At 42.1% G+C, this 25,082-nt stretch overlaps 2 protein-coding genes across 3 annotated transcripts in view; both read left to right on the top strand.

Moving 5' to 3' along the window:
• grm6a (glutamate receptor, metabotropic 6a) overlaps positions 1–18,454 on the top strand; it is a 36,564-nt gene extending 18,110 nt beyond the window's left edge. For both annotated transcript variants that reach the window (XM_026154638.2, XM_026154637.2), the window contains 7 exons: positions 265–529; positions 625–860; positions 951–1,112; positions 1,218–1,367; positions 5,339–5,479; positions 5,566–5,681; positions 9,781–18,454. In XM_026154638.2, coding sequence (XP_026010423.2) covers positions 265–529; positions 625–860; positions 951–1,112; positions 1,218–1,367; positions 5,339–5,479; positions 5,566–5,655 — 1,044 coding nt within the window. In that variant the 3' untranslated portion in view covers positions 5,656–5,681; positions 9,781–18,454. The remainder of the gene's footprint in view (positions 1–264; positions 530–624; positions 861–950; positions 1,113–1,217; positions 1,368–5,338; positions 5,480–5,565; positions 5,682–9,780) is intronic.
• Positions 18,455–22,091: 3,637 nt separating this feature from the next.
• tsr2 (TSR2 ribosome maturation factor) overlaps positions 22,092–25,082 on the top strand; it is a 7,626-nt gene continuing 4,635 nt past the window's right edge. Inside the window, exons 1-3 of the mRNA XM_026153733.2 lie at positions 22,092–22,285; positions 23,355–23,445; positions 24,208–24,299. Of these exons, the coding sequence (XP_026009518.2) occupies positions 22,208–22,285; positions 23,355–23,445; positions 24,208–24,299 (261 nt within the window). The 5' untranslated portion in view covers positions 22,092–22,207. The remainder of the gene's footprint in view (positions 22,286–23,354; positions 23,446–24,207; positions 24,300–25,082) is intronic.

Below are 25,082 nucleotides of genomic sequence, written 5' to 3'. Positions count from 1 at the left end.
TTTTATTGTCCCAACAAAATCTGACTACAGTTTAATATAACATCACTCTGCTGACATGCAAAGCCCTCAAGCACTAAGCTTCATCAGTTTTCTTCCTGTTAAAAAGATTTTTGTCCCTCACTGGCACCAAGTGTTGCACATTACAGATCACTGGATTCGAGTTTGTCTTCTAACCTGTCTTTTCTCTGATCGTTTGAATGTTGTGCTTCTAAAACCGATGACAGTCGTTCTTCAGTCTGAACAGTTTCTCTCCCCTGTCTGCAGCTGTGTGATGGGTATCAGTACCAGCTGGATGAGTTTAACTGTGAGACCTGTCCGTCAGACATGCGGCCGGTCCCCAACAGAACCGCCTGCCATCCCACTCCCATCATCAAACTGGAGTGGAACTCTCCCTGGGCCCTAGTGCCTGCCTCTCTCGCTATGCTCGGTATCCTGGCGACCAGCGCTGTGGTTATCACCTTCATCCGCTTCAATGACACGCCCATTGTCAGGGCGTCAGGGAGGGAGCTCAGCTATGTACTGCTGACAGGTGTGTATCGGTAATTACATCATCAGCTGTGATGATGACGTCATCAGCTCTGAGGGTGCCGTCACCTGTCCGCCCCTCTCTCTCACTCGCTGCAGGTATCTTCCTGATCTACTTGATCACCTTCCTGATGATTGCGGAGCCAGGTGTGGTAGTTTGTGCATTCCGGCGCCTCCTGCTGGGCCTCGGCATGGCCATCACCTACTCTGCCATGCTGACCAAAACCAACCGCATCTACCGCATCTTTGAACAGGGCAAGAGGTCGGTGACCCCGCCCAAATTCATCAGCCCCACATCCCAGCTGGTCATCACCTTCATCCTCATCTGTGTCCAGGTGAGTCCACAGGCGCCACATGGCTTCCTGTTTCCGCCTATAGCATCTCCTCACATGATTCCCACTTTTTGTTCTCTGTGTGCGCGGCAGGTCCTCGGTGTGTTTGTGTGGTTTGGCGTCGTCCCCCCTCACACCATTATCGATTATGACGAGCTCCGCCCTCCGAACCCTGACCTGGCCCGGGGGATCCTGAAGTGTGACATGTCTGACTTGTCAATCATCTGCTGCCTCAGCTACAGCATCGTTCTCATGGTAACACACTGACCTGTAGCAGATACGTCAATGACCATCTTATAGAGCACAGATTCATCGATGTTGCTAGGCAACCTTTATCAATCCTGCTTGTTTCGCTGTTAGGTAACGTGTACGGTGTACGCCGTGAAGAGTCGTGGCGTTCCAGAGACGTTCAACGAAGCAAAACCAATTGGCTTCACTATGTACACAACCTGCATCGTCTGGCTCGCATTCGTACCCATCTTCTTTGGTACCGCACAGTCCACCGAGAAGGTAAGAACCAGGCCAAACCGAGCCAAGCTAGGTCAAGCTGCAACCAGAATCGGGTATATTTAAGAAGGCACGTACAAAAACATAGATATAATCATGTGACCTGACTTACTGGTTTGCATAGAGCTGTTTTGTGGTGGAGTGCATTACATACACACATTTACACACAGTTAATGCTGAGTAACGTGACGTTCAGATGCTGGAGTTTCACTCACCAAAACTAGACTGCAGACTTTTTAGAGTTAATCACACCGCGTTATATTATCTGTTAGATAATGGCATTAAGAATACTCCACAAGACACCAACAGCACAAATACAGTGAAGTGACCCAGTTCACTGGCACATATTAGCTGAAGTTCAGCAGAGAGTCTGAGCAGATGTGCTTCTAAAATGCATAATGTATTAATAATATGTAGATCTTTGAATTACATAAAAATAAAGCCACCATACTGCTGTTACGGTGGGGGGAAATAACCTAAGGATTACAAAGGCGTTTATGTAGCAGGTTGTAACATGTTTATTTCTGATCTAATTTCCTGTTTGTAGAAGATGATTCACTTTTGGACGCAGCCTCAGGTGGACATTCAAAGAATTGCAGTCAACTTGGTCAGAGCGGGCGGTACCAGGCTGACTGTCTTGTCAGCATATTGTTTTCAGGGTTAATCGAACTTCTCTGTCATGTTTTGGTGCTGGTGCCTCTGTGACGGACTTATCAGACAAACGCATGTCCATGCAGGAAGCCTGTGCTTTGATTGGACAAATTAGTTTTATTTTTATGCACTAATTACCAAATATCAGTCTAACACACAGGGTTCAAAATGTGAACGGTATGGCTGACATCATATTGGCTTCATCTGTTATATACATCAATAGATCCTCAGTTTTTCTTGTGACAGACCGTCAGGGAGATTGAACCCAGCAGACACATAAAAAGTCTTTTGATGCTAATATAAAAAATGCATTTCTTTACTCTCATTAACAAATAACCTGAAATGGTGAACCTCATAGGATCTCGTTACTCTTTAAGGAGGAAACCAGGAGTCACTGTTGAATTCTGGTGAGCTGTGCTTGAACTCATTTCTGAACTCGTCCTTCCTGCATGTCCGCAATAGGACCTTCATCATCACGCTGAGGAAGGTCATGTGATATAATCGCGAGCTGTGCCTAAACGCTGGGCTTATTTATTTACAGCCACGGGGAAACACAAATACGTCCTCACCTGCAGAGCGACGAGCTCCTGCTTTTGTTTCCTGTGAGGGGAAAATTAAAACTGTGAATTGACCCAGAAATGTGGTGAAAGCGGGTTTTAGTGTATGTGGTTTAGTCTGAGCTGAGGGAGGGACGAGTCTTTAATGCTGCAGATAAACCGGAGCAGAATTAGACACAAAGTGGAGGCATTTCCAGGCTGAGAGGGGAACAGCTGGATTATACAGATTATGGACAAACACAGGACGTAATTATAGAATAACTTTTTTAAACCAAAGTTACAAAGAGCTCCACCAAACAGATAAAAGAGACAATAAAAGACTAAAATAAGAGGAAGGAAAGAGCAGCGTCAGAAAGAAGCACGTCCAGCAGATTTATCTCAGAGCGGAGAGGAAACCACAGGGGAAGAAGAAAAGAGGCTTCTGGGAAGAAGAGATTTAACACGAGTGCAAACATAAAGATACAGAGCAGACCATCCTCGTGTGTTTTTGCTTCTGCTCTTTCCACTTTAATAGCTCGGATCCTGTAGCCTGAGGTCACCGCTTAGGCCAAACTTTCATGGTAACAGCACAGTTTGCAGTCCTGCTGAATGATTTGGTGACATGTTGTCTGCATGTTGTGTGAAGCTGTACAGCAGACCACAGCAGCCAGTCTGGCAGGTGTTTCATTAGACCTGCACTGAGCAGCCCTCCTTCCAGCTGAAAACCAACCAGAGCTGCCAGAAACAGCACAGAGGTGAAGCACGAGCCAGATTTCCTCCGTGTTGGAGTCGATCAGCTCACACGGGCTCCTGCCTGTCACCGTCAGCCTGAACGGAATAAGCTGCCGTCACCACGGAAACCGAGAAACGCTAAAACTACATTAAGTGCGATTGTTTGTTTGTTTGTTTGTTTGTGTAAAATCCAGGAAAGAGTGTGCGATATTGTGGAGGAGCAATCACTAAAATTAGAATTAAAATCCTTCCGCCTCCTCCTCTTTTGTTCCTCCTCTGCTCCTCCTGCCTCACTCTGATAACATTCAGTCCTCCTCGCTCCTCGTCTCTCCTCCTCCTGCCTCAGAGTCGAGGAGTGACGGATGCTGGATGGAGGAGAAAATAAAAGAAGCTGTTTTTATTGTCGTCTTTTTTTTTATCTGAGGCCGAGAGAACAAACACGCACACAGAGCTGCAGGAGGATTAACGGAGAGAGGGAGCGTGTGTGGTTTTACTCTGACTGTGGGGACATAAATCTGTTTACACACTGTGGCCACTCGCCTCTCTTCTGGAGACAAAAACAGGTTCCTGTAAATCACTGCGGTTCAGCAGTAAGACTTCGAGTGAAGGTCAGACCCCAGAAAGCGAATCCAGCTTAGTGTGATATCGTCTGAAGTGATGGAAACACAGCTGTGTGGTTGAGGGAATTAACATGTCTGCAGGAGTTCACACGCACTTAAATAAAGCAACGCGATGGAAACTTGCTGGCACTGTGTTTGTGGGTTCCTGTGCGTGCTGCAGTGTGTGTGCTGTATGTATTTTATGTCCTCACATGTCACACACAGCATTGTGCAAATGTCCTGAACTCTTCCTTTCTTTATTTTTTGCTTCCAACAAGCCAGAGTTATTTTTTTAAACTGGTCTTGAACCATCGCTCGTCAGGCTTTCTGAAGAGGTTTTTCTTTGGACATTCGCTGCTTTTTCTCTCATTTTCAGTCCAGTTTCTGTACCTCATCATTTTTTTATTCATTAAAGATCTTAATGTTGACCAATGAATCATTCAGGCATAAAAACTCTCTCTATGGAAGTGTAGTGTCTACACATAACAGACAATTTTGTTTTGTATATTTAGGCACTGCTACTAACACACAATGTACTCACATTTCTTTAGCCGAATCTAGGAAAAATGGCAGAGATAACAAAATTTGACTGGCATGAAATATTATTTATGCACCGACGAGGTGATTCACAACGAGGTTGTAGCTGAAAACGTGGCATATCTCAGCACCGTGAGCAGTTCTCTTTCAAATTTGAGGAAACTAAACAAGTAGAGGACAAAAGAAGAAGTGACAGGCGTATAGAAACATCTACAGCAGATGAACCTTCAGCTGATCTGTCTACTGTTCGCTGAAGCCTCAGTAAAAAGGGAGACAGGAAGAAGAAGCTGAGGTACCAAATTATTCCTGAAGACTACTTAAAGAAATTACAGAAAGCTGCCTTGGAGATTTCAGCATGTGTTGAAGAACAAAAGTATTCATAACAAACTTTTATTTTCCAGCTTGTCAGTCTTGTACAAATTCAGTTTTTGTCTTAGTTTCTGTGTTTCCATCTATGTTTCTACTTGTTTTGATAAATTTCCTGTTTCACGTGAAGCATAAACTGGTAAACTGCACAGCAACACCCAGTACTGTTTACACCTCCGTGTTGCAGTGTGTGTTTTTGCATATTTCACAGGTGCACCAGTAAAACATTCGAATAGCAAACTGGTCGTCCAGTTGTGACCTTTAAAAAAATGTCCCTTTAAGCCTGATTTGGTCACAAATTGATTGAAATTCTTCTTTTCAGGCTGTTACAAAGGCTTACTGAACTCTGGGCGTTCACCGATATCCCACTGAGCAATTTTCTGCTGATTGGAGTTCTAAAGAAAATCTGCCTCGACCATGAAAAGTTTAAAAAATCGTGACTGTTGGTGAATCTGCTGGACGTCGGGGTTGCTAGAAGTCAAAGTAATGAATTTGTACAGAGGTCACCTTTACGTGGACAAACGTTCTTCAGCATCAGCCTCTCTTTCCACAGATGTTCATCCAGACAGCCACTCTTACCGTCTCCATGTCTCTCAGTGCGTCCGTCTCTCTCGGGATGCTCTACATGCCCAAAGTTTACGTTATCGTTTTCCATCCCGAGCAAAACGTCCAGAAGAGGAAGAGAAGCTTCAAGGTCTGAGAGCATCTTCGTCTTCCTGTCGTTGTCGTTGCTTCCAAGTTGCTGTGTTGCCTCACAGTTGCTGTGTTGCTGTGTTGCAGGCTGTTGTCCAGGCTGCCACATTGTCTCAAAAATCTACAAGTGACAAACAGAATGGAGAGACAAGGATTGAACCTGACAGAACGCAGTAATGCTGCAGTAATACTACAAACTAAAGGTACTGAAACTACAAACTGTACACACTGACGATCGGCCTTTGTTTGAGATGAGTCTTAAATGTGGGATAATTAGAGCTCCCCTTTATTGCCATTGGTAAACTTTTCCAATATTTAGCTTCTTCCTGTCAGCACAGTTTGTTCGGCTTATGAGGCATCTCACAGTGCCCTCTGGTGGTGGTTCTTTTGCTAACGCAACAGTGTGGTTAACCTTCAGCAACTGCCCCTCTAACACCAGTGTTGGATGAGTGGATGAAGCTGTCCACAGAGGCTGAGCCTTTTTTCTTTACCAGGCTGTTAGGTCTCCTAACATGTGAGTTTATGATAATTCACTCATTTTTAGAGGCAGCTTCAAGTGGCCATTAAAGGAATTGCAGTTTTTTGCACTTCCGCCTTTGTCTGGTACTAGTAAGAGACGGGCAGGATGTGAGGAAACACAACCCTGAAGCTGAGATGACTCCAACACTCATGTGAATTTATTCTGCTGGTTTGCTGATAGTCCAAGACTCCTGCATGGATGGCAGGTGGAGGTTACATGTGTCTAATGAACAGAAGGCAGACGACTCCTGGCTCGTGGAAGCCACTGCAGATATTTTTGGAGCTTCTGATGAATATTTCAGCCGCTGGTTAAAGATTTATCTTGATGTTAACAGCTGAGGTTCTTTGTCCTCAGAAGCAAGGCACTAGCACTAACGGGTGGCGGTTCTATTCCCTGTGGAACAGGGCTTAGCATAGCATCTTATTCCTCTTCTGTATTCTCTGCTGGCTGATGCGACTGCTACCTTTCTCCTCGGGGAAAAGCACCAGACTGTTAGCCACAGGGTGAACTTAAGAGAGCAGAGGAACACCATCTTTGCACGTCCAGTGGTTTCCAGTGTTGTGTTTGATCAGCTTTCAACTGTTACACAACTCTGATTATTGCTGATAAAGAGGTTCTGCTGCTTCTAATTTGGGGTTTCATGTTTTCAAATTTGAAACCCTAATCGATGGATACTCCACAGCTGAGCTCTCATTCACTTCAATACAAACTGCACGTTGTCCATGTACTCAGCTCCTAAAGTACATTTCTGAAGGCAGACCATAATGCAGACACAAAGGATTAATAGAAAGGGATGCCAACACAGAAGATGGGTGGGTGAAGTGGAGCAGGAAGGATAAAAAGTGATTTAAAAAATGCATTTTTCTGCACTTACAAGAAGTCATAATTACTGCATCTTCTAGGTTTTGTTTTTTTTTATTTGCTTCAAACTTTGATATATAAGTTCAAGACATTAAGATTGAAGTTCTAGTCGGTTAAAACTGTTTTTATTATCCAAAATCTGCAGAAAAAAATCAAGACTCATCAGACCAGGCAACGGTTTTGAGCCTTCTATTGTTCAATCAGTGGTCCCCAACCCGTCCGTGAGTCGCTTGGTACCGGGCCACGTGAAGCTCGGGGGGCAAATTTATGGTTTTCAGGGTTTTTATAGTTAACTCGGTTTCCCTGGGTCTTTTCCTGTGTTGTAAAATGGTAAATGGCCTGTATTTGTATAGCGCTTTAATAGTCCCTAAGGACCCCAAACCGCTTTACACATCCAGTCACTCACCCATTCACACAGTGGTGATGGCAGCTACATTGTAGCCACAGCCACCCTGAGGCGCACTGACAGATTTGTAGTTGTGTCTTATTTTGAAAGAAATATTTACACATTACCATAGCAACCAGAGAGCACTAAGGGGCAGAGAGCAGGATGTTACTCTCAATGTTGTTGGTGCATTTCAGGTGGACACCATTAATAAAGTTACACAATTACACCGTGAATTCGTGTTTATTATTATATTTACAAAATACCACAGTTTTTGTCTCAGTCGTATCGTTTTATTTTGTTGTATTTATCCGCGACACCTTAAAGGCTGTCTGACATTAAACGGGTCCGTGGCCCAAAAAAGGTTGGGGACCGCTGCCTCAGATCACCTATCTTCATTTTCAGGCACATAGATTCTTAAGATCAGGAACTGAATCTCTAACCAAAAATGTCAAAAGCTAAAATGACTTTACTTTTATGAAACAGGAAGTTGTGATGTTTTACAGTGTGCAAAGAGTGTGAAGTGTAAAGCCCATGTCAGTCAGGATTTATGTTTGTATCCTGCAATTGTCTCAAACCTGATTGGCTGATATCCAGTTTGTTCTTAATAAACAACAGCACGATGTTACACTCCCACCACCTGCCTGTAAATAGCAAATGTTGTAGCACTAAACTTTTAATAAATGCCCATGTTTGGGTTTTTTCTAATTTTGGAATTTTTGTTGAATAAGAGATGTGGAGTAGGATCTTTTAACACTTCATTATGTGTCACTGGTAGATCGTGCTCAGCTGTTTGCAGGTCGGACAGAGAATCAGAGCAGGCTGGGTGTAACACCGAGCACATACCTGTGTGTCAGTTCAACAGCTAGGTTTGCTCTGCCCTTATAAGACATTCAATCTGGTAAAGTGGCGACATACTGTCAGTCAGATATGGGTCACTCTTCTGCTGGTGTTTTCTACAGCTTCAGTCAGAAACAACAGTGAGAGAGAGAGAGAGAGAAATGGACAGTGCATCAGCTACGTTTTCTTTAAATCATATTAATAGTTTCATTGTCATTTAGAAAATGCTTCACATTTGGAAATCCACAGATAAAAGCAAGTATCAGCACACTGCGTATAATAAACACCAGTGTGTGTGTGTGTGTGTGTGTGTGTGTGTGTGTGTGTGTGTGTGTGTGTGTGTGTGTGAGAAACATCACCAAGATTAAAGAGTGCAACTAAACCAAACTAAAACTACCTGATTATTTATGACGAGGTTGAACTTTAAGATGTGTTTTCAGCCAAAACATCTATAGGAGGCTGTTGCACCACCTCAGTGCAGCCTGGTGGTTTTGTGTGGGTAGCTCCCGAAATGCACAAAACATTCGTCCTTTGGTCTCGTGTGGACCTTTCAGCACCAGTTACATCCTGTAAATCTGGAGTTTTACAGTAAATGCACTGGAAAGACTACATCAAACCAGCTTCTGGTTCTTGCAGTCTGGTCAGTTTGTAATAGATGTGAGACTGCAGAGAAAAGTGAACAATGGAAAACTAAAGATTACTGATGATTTTAGCTCCGCCAGCTAAAGGCATGCAGGTATCACTGGGTCCAAGTTCATGTCCTTGGAGGTTCATATATGGACCATGTGCTAGTCAGTGGTACCCTGACCGCTGTTAGGTACCAGGTTAAAATCCTCACATTACTGTCAGTCATATCCTGATGCACTGGGTCCTCAGTTCATCCTGGTCCAGGACAATGTCAAGGCCAGTGTGTGTAGACAGTTCCTGGATGATTAAGCTTCTGACAGGACAGACCTGCATCCAACTGAGAACCTCTGGGATGTTATGCATCCAAATAACACCACAAACTGTACACTGTACACTCACTAATCATCTATTGTTGACTTCTACAGAAAAATGAAGAGGTTGCATATTCAGATATGTTTAGTTGCCATCAGATTAATGAAACGAGCGCATGTCAGACATAAAACTTCTTTCACCTCATTGTCTGATCGACTCCTGCTTCTTTCTGTTCAGACGTGTGCATGAGATTCAGGCATCATACCATTAGAGGTTTGTGTGCCCACCTGCAGCAGACTTTCAGATCCACACTGCAGAAGACAACCCATCACTTTCAGCGTGGCTCGTTGCTCCGATAAATAAATACCAACGTCTGCTGACTGCTCAGAGTGCAGCACAGCAGCTGGCTGTCAGCCTCACCTGCCTTTAGTTCAAATCAATTTTATTTTCAGTCCCAAATCCAAAGTTATGTAACGCAGAGCCACTTTTTCATAGGAAGGTCAAGACCTTCGGTATTAGAGTGAAAAAGCCAGCCATTCTCCACTGAGCATCAGATTAGTGCCCCTGCTTTACATGAGCATTCAGGACGTGTTGTTTTTGGTGTTGGTGACGGAGGGTGGGCCGTCACATAGGCAGGCACTTTCACACAGTTAAAAATTAAATCAAAAAGGAAATGTGAATAATAATCAGGACTAATGGAAACGTGTCAGGTAACACGACTCAAGCACTCACTCGTTTTTTGCTTTTTTCCCCTTAGGTAGCTGTGGACCAATCCCCATGCAGAGCCTGATGACATCATCATGAAGATCACATGGTCACACACACACACACACTCAGAACAACAGTACACTCAAGTGCATAATATTATGTCAAAATGAAACTATCTGCTGGAGCATCAGGGGTTCCTGTGGGTTCAGGCAGAAAATCTTCATCGCTCATCTGTGAAACTTAAATACGAACAGGAAATGTTACAGAGACGTGCGCTAATTGGCTCAAATGATTGGCTGAAGCATAACATTGGTCATTATGTTGACGATGCTCTGTTGTCACTAAAGAGATAATATCAGTGAGGACAAAAAGTCACAGTGGATCCTCTAACATCTCAGAGAGGTCACGCTGAAGCGCCTGTAGCCTCTCCCTTTGATTAAAGCCACACGGTGACCTTTCCACAGCTCTCAGATAACCAGGTAAACCTGAGAACTTCCTGTCTGAAAACAACTGACAACTTAACAATACAAACAGAAGATTTTTGTCTCATGAAAGTGAAAACCTGAATGGGTTAAACTGGTCCACAGCCCCGTTTGTGGCATATCCTGTGGTCAGTCTGATTGGCTCGGCTGTTCATCCCAAGGTTCACCCCCCCCCCCCCCCCCCCTCGACTTTCAGATAAAGCAACACCGGGACCCTCATTCATAACCATTACATACACACAAAACTAGGCCTGAAACAGTACGGCACAGGTAATATTTGTGATCTAAACTCTCATTTTGGAAACGAGGGAAAATGAAACAGAAATACGACACATTTTATTTCTCACTTTCATCATTCCAACTTATTCCTAAACACTGAAATCAGTCATTTTATCATCATTTTCTCCTGCATTAAACCTTTCAACTAAATCAACCAGCTTAAACTTCAAATCAAATTCTGTTTACCACGGTCACCATCACACTCACCAGCCCTGGAGTGCAGATGAGAGGCCCAGGCTGTGTGCTGTGACTCGGAAAAGGTAAACCTGAGGATTTCCTGCCAGGACTGTTTCTTTTTTTTTATTATTCCTTTTACACTAATTATATTTGGTGATATAGCTCTGTTCTGGGACACGTCCGCTCTTAAAAGCAAATATGTGTAAAGCCTAAAGGCAGAGAACTAAACAGAGCAGCCACCGGTGACAGTGATTGTTTAAGTCAGAAGTAGCATGAAATAGAGGTGTTGGGGTGGTGGTGGGTATCAAAGTGGCTTGCAGAGATTTTTCAAAAAAGGTGTGCCGAATGGCACGCACTGGAGTGAGCTGATATACTGGAGTTGCTGGCTGAGCTTGACTGAGTGGCAAACCAGAGCTAATGTTATGTCTACTTAGTGGAGTAGCTCAAATGAAATGCATTATGATGCCGGGATGTAGCAGCTGGATTCTGGAAAATCAGACTCAGTTTTTCCCCAATATTAACCTGTTAACCTGTCAGAAATTTTCTTCACCTCACACAAAAAACACGATCACCGACTAACCAAGAAAACCAAGTCCCAGTTTTAGTGGATCACAAAACATTTAATAGTTGTGAGATTTTTTTTATTTCAAAAAGGAATTTTCATATTTTCTAGGAAATATTTAAAGACTTTTTTTGTTTAAACTTTGAAGAAATCCAATATCTCAAATTATCAGGACATTTCATTCTGTCCTGATAAGTAAATCATTAAATAACTTACTATTAAGACGGCATAATTACTGTGTATCTCTCAGTCTAGTTGGTTGCTGAAAAACCTGGCTGTTCAGAGTGATGTATAGACGCATATTAATGGAAGGTCGGCTGTAAGGTAAAGGTATGCCTGGAGAAAAGGCAACAGGGATGACCACAGCCTCGAAAAGATTTACGAGAAAAGTCAGTTCGAGAATATAAGAGCTTCACAAGGATTGGGCTAAGGCTGGTGTCAGCGTGTCAAGAATCACCACTGATGCATCGAGTCACTCCTGAACCAACGACAGCACCGTAAGCATCTTACCTGGTCAAAGGAGAAAAAGAGCTGGACTGTTGAGCAGTGGTCTGGTTTTAGAAGAAAGCACATTTTGTGAAAGTCCAATCCTAGGATGCTAGAGAAAGTCCCAGAGTCTGGAAGAAGAGGTGAATCCAAGGTGTTTGAAGTCCAGAGTGAAGTTTGGAGTGTCGTATCATCTACTGTTGGTGGTCACCCACTGTCAGGTGCCATTCGGTTCATCTGGACGCAGCATTTTCAACAGGAAGAACATTTCTTAACATTTCTTAAGTCATCCAAGTGAGTTCTTCAGTCTTCAGCTGACTGCAGGTTTCCCCAGCGCTATCAACAGACTCTTATGAAGACTCTAGAGCGGCTCTTCCTCAACTTCCTCCGACCACAGGTACAACATGCCCAGGACCCACTACAGTTTGCATACAAGGCGGGTGTCGGAGTGGAGGATGCCATCCTGTACCTCCTACACAGAGCCCACTCACACCTGGATGGGGGAAAAGGCATGGTCAGGATACTGTTTCTTGACTTTTCCAGTGCCTTTAATACCATCCGGCCCTGTATGCTTCAGGAAAAACTGAACAGGATGGAGGTGGACCCCTGCCTGGTGGCTTGGATCTCCGACTACCTCACCGACAGACCACAGTACGTCAGGCTGAAGGACATCACGTCTGACACTGTGGTCAGCAGCACAGGAGCACCACAGGGAACTGTGCTGTCCCCTCTTCTCTTCACCCTGTACACCTCTGACTTCTGCTACAACTCTGAATTATGCCATATTCAGAAGTTTGCAGATGACACGGCCATCATGGGGTGTATCTGGGATGATCAGGAAGAGGAGTACAGAAGTCTGGTGAGGAACTTTGTCGCATGGAGTCACACAAACCACCTGCAACTCAACACCTCAAAGACTAAGGAACTGGTTGTGGACTTCGGGAGGTCCAGAGAAGGTCCACTGCCGGTTCAGATAGAGGGGGAGGAGGTGGTCAACAAGTACAAGTACCTCGGGCTGTGGGTGGACAATAAACTGGACTGGTCATGCAACACAGAGCACCTGTATAAAAAAGCCCAAAGCCGACTGTACTTCCTCAGGAGGCTGAGGTCTTTTAACATCTGCAGGAAGCTCCTGAGGATGTTTTACCAGTCGGTGGTTGCTGGAGTACTTTTCTATGCTGTGGTGTGCTGGGGGAGCAGCACAGCAAAGAGGGACTCATCCAGGCTGGAGAAACTGATCAGGAGGGCTAGCTCTGTGGTCGGCATGAAGCTGGACACTCTGGTGTCAGTGGCAGAGAAAAGGACATTAAAGAAACTGATGGACATTATGGACAATGTTGGGCATCCTCTGCACACGGCCATAAACAATCAGAAGAGTCTGTTCAGTGACAGGTTGCTTCTCCCCAAGACAAGAACTAACAGACTTAAAAACTCCTTTGTCCCACACGCCATCAGACTGTTTAACTCCTCTCTGGAGGGGAGAGGGAGGGGAGACAGGAGGACAAAGGAGGGGGAACAACTAAGCTGTAGTGCCTCTGCACCTCACTGTACAATACCTTGTGCAATACTTTTTGTAAATAGTCAACAGTGCAATAGACTCAATACTTGAAATGTGCAATTCACTTGTATTTTTATTTTTTATTCCTATTTATTCTATTTATCCCCTTTGTATATTTTATTTATATTTCCCAGAGGAACCCACCCGAGGGATTAATAAAGTTCTATCTTATCTTATCTTATCTTAACAGTACAGATTCAGTTGGGTGGCTGAAGCTCAGGAAGCAGAGCAGGTCACCTGCTCCAGTCTGCATCCTAAATATCCTTGGACAAGATAACAGCACATATTAACAATCATGAAACTGAGCTTGTAGATTGTTAAGCAACGGTACTAGTTTTGGTTGTAAGATGGTGAGATATGTACTCTGAGGCCCCCTCTCTGGTGCAGAGATGGTCTTCCCTTTTTCATGTAAACCGCCTCCTCGACTTCCTGCTCAAACTTGTGTTCCTTCCTGTCCAGGATGCACACATGCTCCTCTCTGAAAGAGTGGTTGCTTGCCTTCAGGTGTAAATAGACTGCACAGTCCTGGCCTGATGACGTATCTCTTCCGTGTTGTGCCATTCCCTGAGTCAGCACTTGTTTGGTTTGCTCAGTTCAGAACCTGATCCATGCGCCGGATTACTTTCTGGCATGGAGCGTTTTCACGTTTGAAAGCCACAGAGACCTGATGTACTGTAAAATATGTCTCACCTGTTCCAATACTTCTGACTCATAATGGCTTACCGATGGTTTCTTTGGGTATCTTACTAGTTTTGACACATGACCAGCTGGGATAAGCACATTTGATCTGGGTCTCTTTGATTGGATGTTCTTCTGCTTCTCTGCCCACTTTGTCTGTGGGACTGGTGTTCGCTCTGTTTTGCAGAGTCCTGTGTAATGTGGTAATTTCACAGTCTGAAAATGCACAGCTGTAATTTTTATATCCTCTCTGGTGAACGTGATGTGTGTGTCCACCAAGTTAATAAGATCAGTGAACTGTGGCTCATCCTGAGATTTGATTTTCACCCAGGTGTCATCCGCATACCTGAACCATTAGCTCGGTGGTGTTTCGGGAATGATATCAGAGCCCTCTTCTTGACTTTCTCCATATGCAAGTTAGTCACAATAGGGTCAAGTGGAAAACCCACGGTGCATCAATGTGTCTGTCTGAAGTCCTGGCCTTTGTATATGAAATATGTAGCTTGAAGTAACAGCTCTCAAAAATCTGAAACCTCACATTCAGCCTTGGTTAAATAATGCCACCCAAGCACTCAGACGGGTGTGTAGGAGAGCTGAACAAAAATAAAGGATAGACTTCTGGTGTCTTTTCATGTTCTTAGAGAGTCTCTGTTAAATTATCAGCGGCGTTCCAGTAAAAACAAAGTGTTTGTCTGATATTGTTTCTCACAACTGTCACAGACGACCCTGTTTTATTCAGCATTATTAACTCTGTTGTTAATCCTCCTGGTTCCTCCTCTCATAGAGTCCAAAGCAGTAGATGAGAATTTGCTTTTGATGCCAGGATTGTAAGTATTCGGTCTCATATCATCCCTCCTGGCTTTGACCCATCGTTTCACACATCCTCTGTTGCTTTTGACCACTTTGAGTCTGTGTCTTTGCCCCTTAAAACCCACAAAATGTCTCCTGGACATTCATCTTGGCGACTGATGGATATTTTTGGCACTATAGCAAAGAGTTTACTCACTATTATCAATGGCTGTGGCATACTGTGGTGGAGTCTATTGTTTAAAAGCAAAACCTTGAGCCCACAGTTTTATCCAACTTCTGACTGATTTCTAAACTTCTTTCTAGTCTAAGGTCCTGGAGAAAGCTGTTTTCCTTCTCTCTATTCCTTTTTGTGTCAAAGCAGTGTTACTGAAGAGTTTCAGAATAAAAGGGGCTGGAATGGTTTAAATCTTGCTTTACCAAACAATTTTACAGCTTAGGTGTGCATCTTCCTTTCTTATGTGGAGCCACTCGAGTCCATTCTTGGTCCTTTTTTCATTTTTAGATGCTTTTAGATGCTCTGGCAGTTGACAGTATTTTTATTCTTTGGCTTTTAAACCGGACTGCGTTCCGATGACTTTTTATCCACGCTGTTTTACTTATCTTCTAATCTTTTTTAGATATACAGCACTTTATACATCTGTTGTTTTCAAATGTGCTTATAAATAAACTTGACTGGACAGAGACACTTGGTTGGTGTCGAGGGTGGGCTTGTCCTCTAATCTCTTATGAGCTGGTCCGGTAGCTGCAACACAAGTGAAGAAGATGTAACGGCCTCATAAGAGGCCATTGTTTCATCTGGTGTCGTCCAGCGTGATTCGAATGTTGCGTTTGGTGCTGCACACGAAGCGATTCAGGACCAAAGCCAGAAACTTGGAGATAGGTGACAGAAATGATCATATAAAGTTGGGGAAACCTGCAGTCAGCTGACATGAGTGATGAAACCTTTTTTCCCACAGACAATGCTGAATCCAGATGAACGAAATCAACTTTCTGAGATTTCCTTATCTGGATCATTGAGTCTACACCAAGACATCTACCAGGAGGTTTTGAAGTAATGTTTCCTTTCACTGAAAGCTTTATGGAGAAGCCAAATTCCTTTTCACCAGGACTTAGCACCACTCACAATGTTAAAACTGCTCCCAAATGATTTGCTGACCGTGTTATTATCATGTTATTATCATGCTTAATCATACAGCCAACTTGCCTGATCTGGATCCCACAGAGAATCTGTGGAGATTGTCAAGAGGAAGATGAGAAAAACCTGATCCACAGAAGGCTTCTGTCAAAGCAACCTGAGCTTCAGTAACATCCATACCTCCATGCCACGCTGCATTGATGCAGTAATTCATGGAGCCTCAAAAGAGTACTGTGTATACAATCAAAACATAATAAACTACACATTATTACATTATTATTATTATTATTAAAATATATTCTGCCCACAATTCTAATTTTAACCTTTGATTTTATATATTTCGGGTTTTTACTCAAAATAATTGCTTCATGTTTATTGAAGATGACAAATCTTTTTATTATTATTATTATTATTATTATTATATAATAGATACAGTTTTCAAAGGTTTCTGCATTTCCTTTTTAGATTGATCTTTGGAAATATCCTAATAATTTGAGATACTGGATTTCTGATTTTCATTAGCTGTAATGGTGTAATTAGCCATAAACACCAAAATGAAAACAAAAACCATCATTTTTAGTCAAAATATTCAAAAGTTATTTATTGAAATTACCACAAATTTATTTTTTTGTGATATTCAATGGTTTTTAGATGCACTAGTAGATTGTAGCAACACGTGATCCTGTTAGTTTTAATTTTGTTTTGTGGAAAATTACTGCAGTTAACACAACTGTCCTGTCAAATAAAAAAATAAATGATGTTCACGTGAGAATCCAGAGGTGAAGGTACTGTAGTTGCCATAGTTTCGGAAAGTTGTGGGTCATTTTCTCTGGTGTAAACGTACAAATACTGCAGATAAACTAATGCGCAATGATGGTTAAATGGACTAGTACTTAAATGGCACTTTTCTATTCTTTTCCTCCCTGACATGCGTGTAAACATGTTTTATGAATGAGGCTTCTGGACTCCTGTTCGCGTAGCATTTATTTTATGAAGAGGATTTAGTTTGATGGTGAAGTCACGCGAACCAGCATCAGTTTGATGTTGGCGCTCAGACTCAGATCGGTGTGCCAGATGTTGATGGTCAGAGGAGTTCGGGATGACTCACCTTGTAGGTGACCAGGATTTCTGCCCCGCTCACGCTCAGTAACGTTTATTCAATTCAGTTTTATTTATACAGCGCTAAATCCCAACAACAGTTGCCTCAAGGCACAAATTTTATCCAGCTGCTGCACAGACTTTGTGTGTTTTAAACCAGCTACCATTTGAAGACACATAAAACATTTCTACAAATATATGCATCAGAACCTAGACACAACTGAAATAAGCCAATGACTGCTCAGAGTGGGCGTGGTCATAGACAGGAACCAATCACAGTGCTCAGTGTCCTGGATTAAGATCCAGAGAATCTTCTGCAGCTGCAGCTCCATCGTTGCTTTTAAACCTCCTCATTTATTCATCCATTCATGTCAAAGTGTTTCTTTTCCCATCTCATTCAGACAGGATTTAATATTTCAGACAGAGCAGGTGATGAAATATTAGTCTGATACTCAAACACCTGCAGCTGCTGGTCCAGGATCTGGTCTGGGTTCTGGAGCCATGAAGGGTTTTTTGTTTTTTTCTGAGGTTTCTAAATTCATATTTAGTTCTTAAAAATGGAGTTCACATCCAGATCAGCCCTCACGCACTGCAGGAAACATCACATACATACAGAGGATTCACAGATAAACGTGTGGGTGCTGAAATCAGTAAAAGAAGAAACAGAGCACGAGAAGGAGAGAGTGCAGGAGGAGGATTAAAAGCCTGCAGTGAAATCCTGTCTGAATGAGCTTTTATTCTGAAAGAAAAAGAAGACCAGCAGGATTTTCACAATAAATTGGTTGTCAGAGAGACAGAAAGCTGCAGGTCAGCAGCTGATTAATTCGACCCTCACTTTTCTGTTTGTCTGTGAGGACCCGTGATTTCATACTGTACTGCCAAAAGTACGTGGACGGCACCGGCTGGGTGTAGCCAAATATTTAGCATCTTGTTGCCTGCTAAAGAAGAATCTCCCAGTTTCCATCTGTGGTGTGCAAAGATGATGTGGTGATGTCATAATGAAGTGTTCATTATTTAGACGAGGTTAGTTTTTTTCCAGGTTAAATCAAATATTAATGACATGTCTTATTTTATAAAGACTGAAAGTTTTATCTTGAAATAAACACTTGTTTTACTTTATATTTATCATGTAATTAGACGACTTTTTGAGGATGAGATTACTGAAATATTTTAAGGTACTGCTGAAAGATTATTTTTGCGGTTTTAAAGTTCGTCTTGAGAAACGTCATCAGTCCTTTTGGGCGTTTGTGGTGATTTTACGGTTTAGTTCCACATAAATGTGTTTTTAAGGGATTTGTTGTGTTTGTGTTTTTAACACAAACAGCTGCATGTTACGCTGTCATGTGTGTACAGCTGTCCACATACTTTTGGCCATAAACTGTTTCTATATTTGCTGTGTTTATAAAGTTGATGTGATCGTCATTTCTGCACTGACAATAAAGGTTTCTGTTAAACTGATCAAGGATTTATTATTGTTATTATTATTATTTATTTTAATAAGCTTAAGAAAAATGATCATTTTTCTTTCTCTGAGGCGTCCACGAACTAAATTCTCAGACACATCAATGTTTCTAAATAGATATGGAAACAATACAACCACCTTCCACCACTTTAACCCAGTTAATTTGCAGTTTTTATTTCCTTTTATCAGAGGTAGCCTTCATCATATTCCCCAAATAATTTTTGCATATGACTTTCAACTTTTGGCGGAGTACAGAAAGCAAAAGATGGTGACCAGCTCACCAGCAGGCGACATCTTCGTCAACATGTATCAGATTCCCCCTAAAGAGGGACATCTGCTCACCCTGAGCGGCACATGGGGGACTGAACAAAGCAGAAAGGGAACACATTCAGTGTAAAGAGCTGGTTTAGAGCAGAGTGCATTGGTTTTGGTGATCACGGGGCTCATGTGCAGCCCTGGGCCTGCCTACTGATGTATTACATGAAAAATGGCTGCACAGTAAGTTTAAACATTTCCCTTCAGGTTTATTTCTATAGTGCCAAATCGAAACAGCAGTTGCTTCAGGCTCTAAAACTCTACAATAATTGTATGGACAAAGTTTGCATCCAAAATTTTAATAACGCAGAAGAAGGAAGCATAACACAGAAATACTTAGCAAATATATTTGGACATTGACACGAGTTTATGTTTTTTTCACCTGTTTACTGAAGCATATTCCAATTCTAGTTATATAATGGACATAATGTGCAGACCCTCAGCTTTCATTTGAGGGTATACGAATATTTATGGACCTACCTGTAAATGACTGAAAGCTCAAATGATCATTTTGGAGGATTTCTGGTTATTTTTATAAATTATATACACTGCCAATTTCCAATATATGTATTCCCAGGACACTTTAAACTGTAAGGTAAAATAAATAGCAACGATCACAGAGATAAAAGCATGTGGAGAGAAAAAAAACTCCCTTTTAAAAGGAAGAAGCTTCCATCAGAACGGACACCAAATATCTGCCTTAAAAGGTTGGAGTAACTGGAAAAGAGAAAAGATGAACACAAAGGCCCAAAGGGATGACAAACAGCAAAAGAATATATGAAAAACAACTCAGCAGGTTAGTGGAGCCATCAACCAAACATCAGGAATATGCAGGTCCAGTGTCAGAGATTCCTTTCTGTGGGAATTTATATTATTCCAGGAGAAAGGCACAGAGATAGAGAACAAACTGTTGAAGAGAGAAGACAGAAAGGCAACGGCATGCAAGAGCAGTACATAAATAAATTCAATGAGTGCGAAGGAAATTAGAGATGAAGAAAGCTCCTCCGGGCCTATAGCGACAGAACTAATGCATGCTTCAGGGCCACATTTAAAAATATAATACAGACTAAAAGCAACACAGCTGCTGCTGCCGGTGCTGAAGGAAACCTGGAAAAATGTGACTGTGAACATGTGAGTTAATATTAATAGGATCACTGGGGAGGTGAGGAAGCAAGCGTTGCATCCATTCATTAGGTGAATATTTGAAAATGTCTGGAAAAGTGAAACAGCTGCAATAACACAATCTCCACAGCTGCAGACTCCGAGGTAACGTCAGCCAATGAACTAAAATTCTTCTTTGTGCTTTGATTGTGCGATTAAAGTTTAGTTATTATGCTTTTTTTCTTATTCTCTGTCTTGTGTTACGATGATGGATGTTCACTTTAAACATGGCTGAAGTTTTCAATAATAAGTTTGGCCATAAAAACGATCCCTATGAGCCAAAACCTCCAACATTTTATTCAACAGCGGTGCCGGGTGGAGATCAGCTCCATTTCATTAAATGTATGAATTGTTTAATACAGTTTCAAAATGCAGTTCTGGTTGTGTTTAGAGGTCGTAGGAAGAGTGAATACACAAACAACAAGTAAATGATTTCAGGGTCTGCAGTTTAGGATCACATCCCTGTACAAACACTATGAAACACTCGGACTGCAGCTCAGCGCCGTCCCTGAGAATCTCTTTTTCACAGTGATGTTAATCAGTGAAAGGTGTCGAAAAACTCCTTAATAACTCTCACGAATGGCACACTGAGACCTTTTAATGCCATATTCCTGAGAACTTATTGCTTTCATATGAGCTGAACTGATATCTGGAACCTAACCTGCTTTCACTCAGGCCTCCATCCAGAGGCAGACATTTGAGAAGCCTCAAACTGAATCAAATCCTTTCTCAGACAGCAGATGAAGACAGCATGAATGTAGAACATTTCTAAGTAAAATAATAATAAAAATTATGGACAGTAGGTTTGTTTGTTTTTTGTAAGTCTCGCTTATGTTTAGGTGGATTTCTGTTGAGTTGCTGCCACCTGGAGGTGGACAACAGAACCTGCACAGATCGAAACTGGACAACAGTACATATTTGATTCTATTATGCGCAAATACATACCATTCATCTTACATTAGTGTTGAAAAGGATGATGATGGTGACCCTGAGAGGAAAGAGAAAAAATGCTGCAAAAGCTTTAAAAAAAAATCAGGAAAGAAAATGGAAGTGTTTCTGGGACACTTGACTGAACAGCTGCAAAGAACTGCAGTGAGGCACGTTCAAAAGAAGCAGAGGGTTCATTAGTGTTGTGAGATCTAAGGATGTAAGGCAATGAGTGATTTAATCACATTATTCGTTTAATACTCTACACACATGTTTGTTACTGTTTACTGTTAGCGTGTCACTTCCCCCGGCGTTCAGTCAAGTTTTTGTTTCCCAAGAAACGCTTCTGTTTTCTTTCCTGATTTTTTTCCTCAGTTTTTTGTTGCTGTCTTTTTCTATTTCCTTTGTGTTTTGTGTGCTTTTGCAGCATTTTCCTATTTGCTGGTGTGTGTTTTTTTAAAAGTTGCAGTCCATTTGAACTCTCAGGGCCACCGTACAATAACAGTTGAGCAGTCTCCTGTGTGTGTAATGTCTGGTTTAAAAAAAAAAAAACTAAAATGACAACAGTGGAAACCAGCAGCTACATCCATCATTTATATACAGTCTATGAGAGTTTACGTGTTTCTCATTTTCTCATTTGCTATTTAAAAGTAAGTGCGGTTAGTCAATGGTCTTCCTAGGGGAAGACATTCTTTCAGTTACATAATCTGTAAAACCTTAGATCTTCCATGTCATGTTCATCCATTTATGACCACAGTGTACCCGTGTTCTGATACCAGGCTAACATACAATGTCACAAAGCTAAAATCATCTTAAACCGGTTTCTGGTTGTGGTAGAAAAGGACATTCACATCATGGACAATTGTGGAGAGCTGGGAGTGGCAAAACTGATTAATTAAATAATGAATTAAATGTTTCATTAATTATTTAAAATTGGAATTAATTCATTAAATAAATATTTCAATAATTAATTAAATGGCCATTCATTTCATGTAAAACATTTAATTATTTATTTTCAGTTGTATTTAATTGATGACATTTTAATTAATGATATATTTAATTAATTATTGACACATTCAATTCATTTTTTAAATGATGTATTTATTTAATTCCTTTTGGCACTCCTGGGCCTCCACAGTACAATAATGTCAACATGGGCGGAAAGTTTCCAGCACCTTGATGAATCTGACAATTAGAGCAGTTCAGAGTTTACATGCATGTCTGTTTATTTCTTTAGCTTTTTGTCACAGTCCCGTTTCGATTGGAAGGAGCACGCTTTTCCTGAACGATCGCTTCTGTCTGATCTCTGTTTCTGCACTCGGCTCCTTCCGTCTGTCAGACCCAACATGGCGGCCTCCGCGGCTTCACGTGAGGTCTTCACAGAGGGAGTCCGAGCGGTTCTTCAAACCTGGCCAGTTCTTCAGGTGAGTTAGAGCCGATCGAGTGCCTCCGGAGCGGCAGGCAGACGGGTCCAGCTGATACCCAGACGGGTTACTGATTCAACGATAACCGATATGATGCTAACATGCTAACAGCTTCTCACGTGAGGAGCTTATGTTCTGTTAAACCAAATCACAGACCTACACAGAGCATTTTTATGGCAGCGGGACCTTTTAACTGGATAAATAAAGGATAAATACAAAAGTCACTCTGCCACAAACTGACGGCGACTTCTACCTTGTGAGAGGAATGTTGTTTGTGGCTCAAGATGACTTGATATCATACATGAGGGAGACAGTTCACATATATCTCACATATTATAGGTCAAAATGTCTTTTTTATGGAAGTGTAAATACCGGGAATCACTTTTTGGCACACGGGGGTTGTGTGGTGATTGTTTTTATGTTGCTAAGTAGACTGTAGTCGGCAGGATTTAGAAAGCAGTTTTATATCAAATAAACAGAGGACCTGTTTTGGAAGTATCTTCATGATTCTGCGTTACTGTACCCACATCATCATCAATCCAGTCCTTCTTGACCAAGATGAGTGTTATTTATTGAAGTGTGGAGCTCAGTTCGGATGTGTAAAGATGGAGCTGCAATGCAGGAGGACAATTTGAAGACCAGGATTAGATTCAACGATGTAGTGAAGCAGCACATGCAGAGAGTTGGTGTGACTGTAGACAGATGATCTGCTGTGGCGATCCCTAAAGGGGGCAACCAAAAGAAGGTGATGAACTTTGACCTTTGGATAGTTCATCTTTTTAAATGTTTCAAAATGATTCATTACTTCAGCAGAATGCAGGTAGAGCTTGGAGTTTGGGCGTCTGGATGCTGGGTGGTGGAGTCAACACATAGAAGAAGAAGTGGGAAATTTAAACAGACGTGTGGGGAGGATGTGTTTGAGTTGGGTGCCTGCAACATCTCGCAGGATTCTCTGTTTATGAGATTTTATTAATTAGCTCGTTTATTCTTAAGTCAACATTAGAAATCTGATGTTATGTATGATGTGAGGTCACAGCAATAAAATGTACCATCTCTGTTTGTCGGACAGATTGCGGTGGATAACGGGTTTGGAGGCATCTACGGCCAGCAGAAAGCTGATTGGATGGTGGATGTGGTTCAGCAGTATTTCCATGACAACGGTGGGTATGTGTAGTTGTTACGGTGCTAATTAGAAGTGGGTGAACCCTTTAAATCGAGTTTAAGCTTTCAGTGATCATTAGATGTGATCTGGGTCGTCTCAGTTTCAGCTCGTGAGGATGCATGAATAAAAGTGACTTTGAACCTCCAACGGTTCAGTCTGTTCTTTGAATCTGACAAAGGACAGCGTGAGATATGGATTGAATTTAATGTTGCATAAGAAAAGACAAATAATTAGACAAAGTTTCTGTCGATATCAAGTTGATTAAAGGGAAACTCAGTCAAGTGTGTCTCAGAGGTTTAAAGGGCTCCTGTTGTCCTTCTTTTCTGCTCCATGTTCACATCAAACTTAAGTCTCAAATAATGAGGTATGTATGTAAAAGCAACCCATGTGAGCCTAAAGGCTTCAGACTGCTCCAAATGCTCCTCAATAAGATGCCAGAGAAAGAGGGTATGTTTAATATGTTCATCTGAACACGGCTCTGCCTGTAGACGCTGAAACCCCGCCCACCTGTAGTTTAAACCCTCTGTTTACAAGACGTAGCCTGTCAGAAGAAGTTTGGTTTAAAGGGAGATGATCTATAATATTTCAGACAGGATGAACTGAGGAGCAGTTTAAGATGTTTTGAACTGTGCGCCATGCAGAGCTTTACTAGTGGAGTCTAAGAATAGAAATAAGGAGCAGAACCACGTTTAATTAAACAGCGAAAGCTTCAGGGTCATTTTTGATGTTGTGTTAACATCTCCGTGTGTCTGTGTGTCAGCTGACCTGCAGCAGTACGAAGTCGAGGACTTCATCGCTGAGCTGATGGATCAGGAGTTCAATACAGTGGTGGATGATGGGAGTTTACCACAGGTACACACACACAAAGACAACAGCAATAACAGTGTTTCTTTTTTAAATCCTGTTTTTAAAATGCACTCATCTTCACTATATTTAAGTCTTTTGTGGAGAAAAGTAAACCGTCGGGATCAGAGGCTACATTTCTCATTCTCTGCATGGATATGATGTTATAATAAAAGCAGCATGTTTATGACATGTCTGCATGTTTATGACATGTCTGCATGTAAATTCTGGTTGTCTTCATCACCTTCCTGCCTCCTGATGTCAGCATTATATCTGCGTGGTCTTATTAACGTCTTCATCAGTTAGTTCAGTAGGACGAGCGAGGCATGAGTTCATCGGTTCTTCTTCTCGCCAGGAGAATATTTAGTTTAGTCTTTTTGTTGTGTTTGTGAAAATACACGGCAGTTCTCGCGCTCGTACTGCCTCACGAACGAAGCTGCAGCGTTCACTATGATGTGATTAATGATGCAGAACTCGCGGTTGAAAATGGGCTGTTCGTGTTTTATGGTCGAGCAGAGGTGGTGCGTTCGCTGTCCGCTCCAGAGCTGGCAGCGAGCTCTGTAGTCAGATGGAGGCGGTGCACGATGTGCTACAGCCAGTCTGTGGTTTGCAGAACATAAACACTGTTTGATGATGAGCTCCCAGATGTTTCCATAACCCCGTCCGCCCATCCTGCTGCTTCATCACTTTTCTTATCTGATGCCTCCTCTTTCTTTTATGCGGTTTTTGTTCCTGGGTGTTTCCTGGTCGTCCTTTTGGAGCTGGCGTTGAGTCCTCAGAGATTCATGTCGG

This window comes from Astatotilapia calliptera, chromosome 20 (genome assembly GCF_964374335.1).
Source record: "Astatotilapia calliptera chromosome 20, fAstCal68.1, whole genome shotgun sequence".
Taxonomy (NCBI): Eukaryota; Metazoa; Chordata; class Actinopteri; order Cichliformes; family Cichlidae; genus Astatotilapia; species Astatotilapia calliptera.
The sequence above is the reverse complement of the archived record's forward strand: the minus strand, read 5'-3'. Positions and strand labels throughout refer to the sequence as shown.